The 10,360-nt window shown below is 57.0% G+C and overlaps 1 protein-coding gene across 4 annotated transcripts in view; it reads right to left on the bottom strand.

Moving 5' to 3' along the window:
• Window positions 1-2,053: 2,053 nt before the first annotated feature.
• The window catches only part of Cpne5 (copine 5), a 69,177-nt gene continuing 60,870 nt past the window's right edge, over window positions 2,054-10,360 (bottom strand). For 3 of the 4 annotated variants that reach the window (XM_090355773.1, XM_090355774.1, XM_090355771.1), the window contains 7 exons: window positions 7,467-7,513; window positions 6,205-6,386; window positions 5,356-5,483; window positions 5,083-5,185; window positions 4,456-4,513; window positions 4,001-4,074; window positions 2,123-3,190 (listed from right to left, as the gene is read on the bottom strand). In XM_090355773.1, coding sequence (XP_090211899.1) covers window positions 2,975-3,190; window positions 4,001-4,074; window positions 4,456-4,513; window positions 5,083-5,185; window positions 5,356-5,483; window positions 6,205-6,386; window positions 7,467-7,513 — 808 coding nt within the window. In that variant the 3' untranslated portion in view covers window positions 2,123-2,974. Of the gene's footprint in view, window positions 3,191-4,000; window positions 4,075-4,455; window positions 4,514-5,082; window positions 5,186-5,355; window positions 5,484-6,204; window positions 6,387-7,466; window positions 7,514-10,360 lie in introns of all 4 variants that reach the window. The other variant, XM_090355772.1, reaches the window with a different exon arrangement.

The following is a 10,360-nucleotide window of genomic DNA, read 5'->3' as shown; positions in this document are numbered from 1 at the left end:
AGGGCTCTTTTTCTCTTCAGAATCCAACTCAAGGTCCCCATCTCTCCTGCTCCATCTCCTCTAAGAGACTCCTCCCTCCATCCCTCCCCCTCTGGTCTCCTTAGAGGAGGCCTCGGGCATGTGTTGGCCTGCGGACCAGAGTGATCATCTCATCTCTACTGAAATCCATCTTTCCATATGCATACATGAGATCAAAAACTTAGGAGACAAGTTTTGGGGGTTGAAATGGACTCAAAACAATCTCTTGCTTACAGGACTTGTCAGAGCCTTGAATACTCTGAAGGCCACTGAGTCTCTCTATAAAGGAGTCCAAACAAGCAGTTTCTCAAACTCGATGCCAGGAAACCAGCATTCTAGGGGCCACACTCTGGCAAAGAACCCGGGGAAGAAGAGACCGTGTGGCACACGAGAAAGAGGCTGCTGACATCCCATCTCTGGGACATGGGCCTTTGAGCTTGATTCACCTAACTAGGCAAACATCGCCCAGACATTTTCCCACGGCGCCCAAGGTGCTGGAAAATGAGCCGCTGGTTATGGGAACTTCCCTTCTCCCAAGCTGTGACCCCACCCTGTTCTCCCTCAAAGAGTAGTGGAGTCCCAGGGGCATCTAATTATAGGGACAGCTGTGAATCAGCTGCACACAACTCCAAAGCCTACAGAAGTAAACAAGTCCCCAGCTCTGGTACAATTATCACAGCGAGCCTGCCTGCCGAAGGGAGGGCAGAGGGCAGATTGCAGGGTCAACTTGCTGAGGAGGGAGAAGTCCCCTTACCCAGTCACTATGGTCCCTGCGGATCCTGACCTGCCATTGGAGACACGGGGGGTGGGGGGGGAAGATGCTGTTCATGCACTTGAAGCCTGCAGCTCATGCTTGGAATCCTAGCTACTCGGGAGGCTGAGATCTGAAGTTTGTGGTTTGAAGCCTGCTCCGGCAGGAGCAGATTCTTACCTCTAATTAACCGTCGGAAAACCAAAAATGGTTCTGTGGATCCAAATGGTAGAGGGCTAGCCTTGAGCCAAATAAAGCTTAGGGACAGCACCTAGGCCCTGACTTCAAGCCCCAAGACTGATTGAAAAAAAGAAAAGAAAGAAGTGCCTGACAGGTCCTGGGCCTTTCATCATCTTGCTGCAAAGTTCTCCAGGAAGGGACGTGGGGGCTGGAGACACAGATGTGGGGGAGGTAGCACGTCTGGGACACATGGCCCTGAATCATCCAGCCAGTCGGGTCAGAAGCACCCTTTGCTACCCGCAGACCCCAACCCTCCTGTACTTGATGGTGGCTCATTTCCTTCCTCTCTGGCTCACAGCCCTGGGTCCTGCAGGTACCAGAGCTCTGATGCTCGTAAGCACTTGTAGAGAGGTGGTAAGTGATCAAATGTGGTAAATATGCTGCAGAGAATGTCCTCAGGCCTCACTTTCCACCTCCGCAGGCGATCCTGGTGTTCCCAGGATAAGCACCAAAAGTTCCCCAGGGACCCCAGGAATGCACACCAGCCTCCTCACTTTCTCCACCCAAACTCAGCTCCCAGCACACCCCCTCCTTATGATCCTAGAGGACACTGATCCCAGGGCCTTTGCACTTGCCATCCCAACTACTTACAGTCCTCTTCTCCTTAGAGTCCTGTCTCATCTCCTTGAGGCTCTATCACTATCATGTACCACCAGCTGTGTAGCCTTCCTGGAAGCTTCCCGTGTCATGTCCTGTCTTATTTGAGTCAGGGTATGTTCAGTCCACTGCTGCAGCCCCCACTGCCCTGTGCCTAGCACAGAACCTCACTCTTGCTGACAAAACCCAGGCTGGATAGCAGCCTGACTGAGAGCACAGAGAGAAGCCCCTCGCTCCAGCTCTTGTTCACAGAAGAAAACCCAGGAGATGTAGGAAAAGAACCAAGTTTACTTCGGTTTAAGGCAAATCCACAGAGACTGTGTGCGAGACAGGCACAGGACCACAGCAGAAACACCAACACCACCACCATCACCATGCAGGACAGGGAGGAAGGTGGGAGGAGCAGGCTCGGTACTGGGGGTCCCATGCAGCAGAAGGGACAGCGTGGCATGCGGGACCCGCTCCCCCGGTGGGCACAGGCTGGCACTGGGTGGCCACCACAGGGGCAGGAGCTTGAGCCCGGGTTCAGGAGCCCAGAGCTGCAGGACTGGGTGTGCTTTGGGTGACAGGATAGAACAGGATAACTGGAGAGCAGAGGGAGGGGTGGCACTAGGGAGACAGAGGGCGGATAGGTGGGCGTGGGGTGGAAGGACCCCCAGGACATCACAGCTGAAGGAAAACCTGGACTATGGAATCGCTAACTTCATCACAGGTTGGAAACCAAGGCCCAGCAGGCAGGAGGCAGCAGTGGAACAGACCTGGACCCCAAGACTCCCATTTCCTGTCTCCATGTGACAGAGGTCAAAGAACAAGAACTATGGGATACAGCGTTGGGCTACCCCAGATGTCCATGTGGGCAGCAGCAGTGGGGGTACCAAGGGTTCAAGGGTGGCAGAGCCAGTGGCCAGAGCCAGGCCTGCATATCTGGGTTCACAATGTGTCAGAGAGGCCCCTGCTGACAAGTCTTTCCTGCCCAGCCCACGCCTGGGGTCCAGCACAGCCCTTCCTGGCCAGAACCAATTCTGGTTGACATGGTGTCCTCTGGAAAGGGTCTCACATTTGGGTTCCCTGCAAATGTCGTGGCCTCCTGGGGGCAGGGGATGGCTGGGAATTGAGTGTGGGATAGCTAAGGGGCCTGGGGAGGAGGGGGGACAGGCGTGGGCACTGTAGGTTGGAGACCGGGGACAAGTGAGCAATCAGGATTGCTCCAGGTCTGGGGAGGGGACCCCAATCATCCCCTTAATGCCCTCTTGGGCAGGCTGGAGCCAAGAATCAAAGAAAGAAAAGAGCTCGAGCTCACGTCTGGGGCCATAACCCAGCTCACCACTGGGTCCCCCTACACCCGCTGCCCATCAGCGGAGTGGCCGCTCAGATGTGCGTGTGCAGGGGCGAGTCGGGGGGCGTGCGGGCCGGGGACTGCGGGGCCGAGCGCGCCGGGGCCGGCGGGGACCGCGGGCGGATGCCCTGCGCTTTCATGTAGGACACCAGCTGGTCTGGGATCTCTGCCAGGACATCGCGGGCCAGGCGCGCCATGCTCAGCACGTGGTTGCCAGTGCGGTCCACGTAGTCCCGGAAGGGCACGAACTAGAGAGCGGGAGATGGAGTTCGATCCCCGGCCCCCGCTGGACCCCTGCCCATGTCCTGCTGAGCAGAGTCCCCGCCACTGCCCCGGCCTTGCCCACACCCACCATGGAACTGGATTTCTTCACCGGGAACCCCGCACAGGGCAGGGGCACGCGAGGGAAGGCTGGATGGGCCCCTGACTCAGCTCTCCTCCCACCCCTCCTGCACAGCTCTCTCTCCCCTAAGCCCCCTTCGGAGTGGTTTCCTGGAATTTTCTGTCCTGCCTGGCTGACCTCAGAGCTCAGCCTCCTGAGTAGCGGGGATTACAGGCATGTGCCACCACCGGCTGGCTTGGCTGTGTTTTGTGTTCCGAATCTTGCAAGCCCTAGGGTTTCAGTCTGAAGGACCACAGTGGGTCTAGAGGTGGGGGTGGGGGAGGCTTGCCCAGATGGGGTGCACTCCTGGTTTGACTGAGGGACCTTGTCCCCAGAGGCTGAGCCCTGCCCTTTGTGCTCACGGCCTTTGCATCGTACACGGACACTGATGCCATCAGTAAGGCCACCACCTGCATCTGCAAGGGGACTCATCTCCCTAGGGAGGGCAGAGAGAGGGCACCAGTGTGCCCCTCAGGGTCCTGGGTACCCCAAACCTTAGGGGTGGCAGGAAGGGGTCTAGAGAGAGGTGCGGCCAGAGTCTAGCTCCTGCTTTCTCCTGTGGCGGCCTCATAGGGTGCCTGTGACTCCCTCTGGGCGCCCCTCCCCAGGGAGCCCACAGCCAGCCTGGCTAGCGGGGTGTCCACACTGTGTGCCGCAGGCAGGGTCCGGGCTTCACCTGGACGATGTCCCGCTCGGCCAGCTTCCCCCGGGATGAGATCCGCACGTCATCCCCGTCCAGCTCCACCATGGCTGTGTGGGGAGGAAGGAGACAACGGCTGTGTGGCGCCATGGACTTGGCCTCCAATCTCCAGCCAAGCCACAGCTTCCACCTCGTGTTAAGGATGAAGCTGAGATCAGGAAGGTGAAGAACCGAAGCAGGGAAGCCTCTGATGGAAGCCTGGGGGCCCCTGCTTCCCCGTTCTGCCTGGTTGAGGGAGACTGACTCAGGCCTCTTCTCCACAGCCCTGGAGTGAGGGCTTGGCACACCCTGGCACTCCTCCCTGGGCAAACAAATCCACACACCAGGCAGCCCCACACGCCCAGGCACGCACACTTGCTCTTGGAGGGGCTCGCAGCCTCTGGGGAACTGCGGGGTGGTGGGGTGTGTAGCAGGAAGGGGGGAGGACTCACCATCGAACTCTGCCTGGCCCACACCCACGATGATGATGGACATAGGCAGTTTGGCAGCCTGGGTGGGTGGGAAACAAGGGTGTGGGGCGAGGACAGGAAGGGTTGGGGTACAGGGAAGGGACGGGGCGAAGGAGAGATGGGCAAACACATAGGATGGAAGGGAGAGGCACCAGGAGATAAAGAGATGGAGAGGAAGGGAGGCCGAGGGCAGTGGGTCACAGGGCTGCTTCTGTGACGCCCCTGCACCTCTGTGACACTGGCTGCCACTGTGCAGGGACCCTCTGTTGCATGGTTTGTGGGGGGAGGGCCAGGGAAGCAGCCGGGGTCCCTTTTGCAGAGAGACCACTGTAGGATACAGGAACAGTATTTCTGAGACCCCCCACTCTGGGCCCTCACTTCCTCTACAGGCCACGGTCTAACTTCTCGCTCCTAGGGAGTGTGAATAAAGAAGCCACAGGCCTCTGGGGGGACTGGGTCATCTGGGTGTGACCAGGAAGTCAGATCTGTCACAACTCAGTGCCTCCTGACCCCCCCTCCCCAAATCCCACCAGATTAGCAGCCGGATGGGCGCAGCTTCCTGTTGCCATCCCACCCGCCCCCCCGTCCTGTCAGTGGCAGCCCCCTCACGTTCACGATGGCCTCCTTGGTCTGCGCCATGTCTGAGATGACCCCGTCGGTGATGATGAGCAGGACGGAGTACTGCGAGCCGTCCTGCACGGCGGCCGCGGTCCTGGGGGGACAGGCACAGGCTGAGGCCTGGGGGCCTCGGAGGGCTTCGCTGGGGTCAGCTCACTGCTTGGTGGGGAGGGGTGTGCTCAGGGTCAGGACCCCCATGAAAAGCCAGGTGGACAGCGGGGAAGGGACTCATGGGGTGCAGGCAGGGGCGCCGGCGCCACTCACCTGGCCACGTGGGTGACCACAGGGGCAAAGTTGGTGGGGCCGTAGAGCTGCACGGTGCGCAGGCTGCGGTGGTAGGCCTCCAGGATGCCATCGATGCCGCAGCAGGAGGGGTTCTCCTGGTTTCCATTCTGGGGTAGGGGATGGACAAGGGCTGAGCCTGCAGAGCCAGGTGAGGAGGTGGGGGCCTAAGGGGAGCCCCCCAGGAACCACCCTGAAGCACAGCACATTGCCTGGCTCAGCAGGTTTGGATTCCGGGAGACCCTGAGCGGGTGGCTGCTTCCTAGAAGCCCAGCCCAGAGCCTAAGATGACTGGGCCGGGGCAGCCTGGGAAAGGCCCTGGCTCTGCTGGGCCTGGCACTGAACACTCTTGCTTCAGGAGGGGGGCTTGTTGTGAATGAGGGTCGCCAGTTCACGGGAGGGAGGGCGGGAGGGGCAGAGGCTCAGGCTTTACCTCTATGGGGTTCAGGACCCCCAGATGTTGCCATGTTCAGTCACCAGGGAGACGTCACCCCTTCCCTTCCCAGCACTGATTTGTGGGGAGGACCTGCGGTCCCTAGCCCCCCATCCACACCCCTCACCCTCTTCTTTTCTCAGGGTCCTGGGGAACAGGGCAGGCTCGGCTGCCTCCCCTCTCCCCCCACCCCTCCCATGTCCTCACAGAGGCATCTGTGAGCAGGTAGGAAGTGGGTTTCTAGAAGCCTCCACAGCAGTCCTGCTCACAGAGGCAACTGCCACCACCCCACAGAGTCTGCCAGGGTCCTCAGCTCCTGCGAACGGAGGACAAGCTGGCTGCCAGTGTGTCACCTGACCCCTTAGCCTGGTTAGCTCAGATCTCCTATACCAGCCTACCAGCGGGAACTCGTGGGACACCCTGCCATCAGGGGGCAGCTTGGCCCCGAAGCCCAGCGCAGGGAACATCTTGTCGCTGTCATAGTGTTGGATGATCTCTCCGACCGCTGTCAGCGCCAGCGCGTAGGCATTCAGCTGGTAAGGACTCATGTAGTGCAGAGACGTGGACTGGGAGGGATTTCCTGCAGTGAAGGATATGGGGATGCTGCCAGCCTGGACCCCAGGTGCAGAAGGCAGAAGAGAGCACCCAGCCACACCTCTAACTCTTATTTCTTCTTGCCACCTCTCTCCCTCAGACCCTATGTTTGGGACCATGGTTTCCAAACCCACAACACACATCCTCCCGCCACCCTCTGGCTTCTGGCCCCACAGCCCATCCAGATAAACCCAGAGCCCACAAGGTCCCATGCCATCTGCATTCACAGCTCACTGGCCTCCAGCCCTAATCTCTCAATCTCTCTCTCTTTCCTCTCTCTCTATTTCTTGTCAGTGTGGGGCTTGAACTCAGGGCCTGGCCGCTGTCCCTGAGCTTTTTCACTCAAGACTGGTACTATACCACTATTTACTTTGAAAATAACGATGCGATGACCATATTTTTACATAAATATTTGTATCTTTTACTAGTTTCAGAAAAAGATTTCTAGAAGTAGAATTACTGAGTCCTGGCTAGATTCTTGCTTCATAGTACCAAGTGTCACATGCATACAAAGTATGCCCCCTCCCACAAATAGGGTTTAAAAAAGAACTTTGTCCGCCTCTCTTCGGTGATTTTAAATGAGGGTCAGTAAATAAGGAAAAATGGGGAAAACAAATGAAAATGAGCCCAAAGCACCCAGGGAAAATTAGGGTTATAGTACTTCTGGTGGTGTAGCCATGGTCAGACACTGGAGATGAGCAGAAAAGAAGGAGCTGGGTGTTCAGTAAGTAAGGGCTGGGGTCCTGAGCTGGGCCTGGTATCACTGAGGCCTGGGCACTGGTGGGATCTGATTCTTGAAGAAATGGCTTCTCAGAGTGCTTTGTGGACTCAGCTTGCACAACCCCATGCCCCAGGAACACAAGGCGAGACTCTGGCTCAGCTTGAGTAGCCCCTAGGCCCAGATTTGTTGGTGTTCACGCTTTGACGTGGAGGGGTCTGTACCATCCTGGTTGTCTCTGGTCCTCCAGGCCTAGGTCCCTCCTCAACTAGGTCCCTGTCACTGCCCACCAAGTGCCACAGTCCTGAAACGCCCCTCCTCCCCCTCCCCTGCCCATCCCCCACTCACCATTGGAGGCAGTGAAGTCAATGGCCACCGTGAAGTTGATCTGGGTCCTAGGAGAAGGAGGAGAACCAGGGAGTCACCTGGAGAGGGCAGAGCTGTGAGGAGGGCTGGCCATGCTGGCCTGGGAGGACAGAGCCAGGCTGGGCTGTCCTCCAAGTGTCACCGCCTGCTAGGTATGTGGCCTTGATGAAGAGTTCATCTTGTCGGCTCTGCGAATAGGATAGCAAGCCCAGCCATGGCCCTACAGGATGGCTCTGATCCTCGGAGGTGGCCACATGAAGTGAAAGGCTAGCATGGAGATCAAGAGACTCAGGCCAAGGTCTGTTGGCCAGAGACCAACTCCTTCCTCTCTGCTGCCGGCTGGGCTGGGGAGCGCCTATGGCTTCCATTCTTCAGGAAAGAAGGGAGCTACAAGAGTGCAAGAGCCTGGAGCCAGGCGAGGTGGCTGTAATCCTAGCTACTCAGGAGGTTGAGATCTGAGGATCTGAGGATCAAGGTTCAAAGCCAGCCCAGGCACAAAAAGACCCCTGACTCCTATCTCCAATTAATGTCTAGAAAATGGGAAGTGGGGCTTGGCTCAAGGGTAGGCCAGTAACCCTGAGATGAAGAGCTCAGGGACAGTACCCAGGCCTTGTTCAAGCCCCAACAGACACACACGCACGCACGCACGCACGCACGCACGCACGCACGCACGCACGCACGCAAAGAATGCAAGAGCCTGGGCAGCTGAGTGACTGCAGGGACCAGCTCCCCACTCAAAAAATGCATGCATATGCATGCACACACAGCTATACCAGTTCCTTAGTTGGAGACAACACTGTTCAAATGTCCCCAGTTGTCTTACAGAGACTTGAACTGGGGATCTGGGCACTGTCCCTGGTTCTTTTGCTCAAGACACAACTCCACTTCCAGTTTTCTGGTGGTTAATTAGAGATGAATCTCATGGCTTTTCCTGCTTGGGTTGGCTTTGAACCACAATTTTCACTGAGTAGCTAGGATTATAGGCATTAGCCACTCACACTGAGCATTATAAAGTTTTAAAAATTGGTTTGAGTCTGAAATCCAAGTAAGATCAAGACCCACAAATTCACTGGTAGATCTCCCCCCTCTCTCCCCCTCCTCCCTCCCTCTTTTTCTCCAGAGCTAAGGACCCAGGGTCTTGCACTTGCCAGGCCAAGTGCTCTTCCACTGAGCTAAATCCTCAACTCCAGCTTTCTCTCTTAATTCTCTCTTCATCTCTTGGCTCCCCGCAATGTTTGTATCAAGCCTTGTGATTGAGATTGGTTACTTTTCAGGTCCATTAACTACTGACATCTGTTAGTGAGGAACACTCAGTCGTTTTTTGTTTTTTGTTTTTTTTTTTTAAGAAGGGGGTGTGTGGTGGGGGAAGAGCTGAGGGAGTACTTCTGGCACTTTCCAAAACAAGGTGAGGGGAGTTGCTGGCCTTACTTCTTAACTAGCTCTGGGTCCTGCAAACCCTGGGGAAGGAAGCAACTGGAAAGCTACTATGACAACAGGAAAAGGACTCCCTGCTGTCCAGTTATTTCTGCCGGTAGGCAGAAGGCAGGCTGCAGAGTACTGTTCCTCCTCTGACCTGGAGGAAAAGATGCTTGAGTGTTTCCTCTAGGATTCTGGGGGGCTGAGAGAGGAGAATCCTTAGACTCCTCTATTGGCCTCCTGCCTGGACATGCGCAATGGGCTCTCTGTAGCAGCTGTTCCCCTCGGTCCTCCAGGGAGCACAGAGAGGGGGTGGGGAGGTCGGTGAAGGGGGAGGGGTGCCCTAATCTGCCTGGTCCAGCGCGGTGCTGCTCTGCCCTGGCCTCTAAGGGTTCCTTTCTCCCAGTCCTGTCCATCTGCACCAAGCCATGCCCGGAAGCCACAGAAGGCAGCGCCAGGATTATTAATTACTCAGGAACAAAAGGCAGCCTATGGTGACAGCAGTGGCCCCAGCCACCACGAAGGCAGGTGTGAAACAGAGATAAGGACCTCCCATTCCATTCCATTCCTCTGGGGGCGCCATGCAAATGAGAGGATCAGAGGGACGGAGAGGCTTGGAAATGATGACCAGGCTGCAGGAAGCCACAGCTGGTCGGCTGCTTAATAGGAGAAAAATAGAACCGTTTTACTGGTAGAAGAGAGCCTGGGCAAGGAGTGGCTCAGAGGACCACGGGGGCCTGGGGTGATGGACGAGGGATGCACATGGGAATGGCTCCAATCCTGAATTCAAAAGAGCAAGGAATGGAGCCATGCGAAAGCTTGGCTTCCCAGGCTGGCTTCTCCCTCTGCCCTGGAGAGCCGGGCAGCCAAGTGGCCTCTTGGCAGGAAGCAACCTTGGCAGCTGCTGTCTGTCTACTCTCCAGGCAGGTGCGCTCCTTACCTGCCTGCACCTGTGGGCTCTATGCTGCCCACGCCCTACCCTGGCACCTGTCCTGGCAGGGAGCAGGCCAGGGAGGCCCCTCTTTGGACAGGCTTTCTTCCCATGAGCTGTTGGTGCATGGCAAGACCACCCGACTTTACTACCAGGGTTTGGATGCCAGTCCCCCTGCCCCTGCCCCTGCCCCTGCCCCTGGGTCTTCCTTCTTTTGTTTTGTTTTTTTTGTTGGTCCTGGGGCTTGAACTCTGGGTCTGGGCACTTCTCTGAGACTCCTGTCTGAGCTGGTTTCCAACTGCGATCCTCAGATCTCAGCCTCCTGAGTAGCTAGGATTACAGGTGAGAGCCACTGATGCCTGGCATTCCGTTTTTTCTTTTCGTCTGTTATGGGGCTTGAACTAAGGGCCTGGGCACTTACCTGAGGCGCTTTGTATTCAAGGCTAGAGCTCTACCACTTCAGCCACAGCGCCACATCTAGTTTTTGAGTGGTTAATTGGAGATAAGAGTCTCCTAAGGACTTTTCTAC

The sequence above is a fragment of the Megascapheus bottae genome, chromosome 22, assembly GCF_031878675.1.
Source record: "Megascapheus bottae isolate mThoBot1 chromosome 22, mThoBot2.hap1, whole genome shotgun sequence".
NCBI lineage: Eukaryota > Metazoa > Chordata > Mammalia > Rodentia > Geomyidae > Megascapheus > Megascapheus bottae.
Note: the sequence above shows the minus strand (reverse complement) of the source record. Positions and strands in the feature narration are given on the sequence as shown.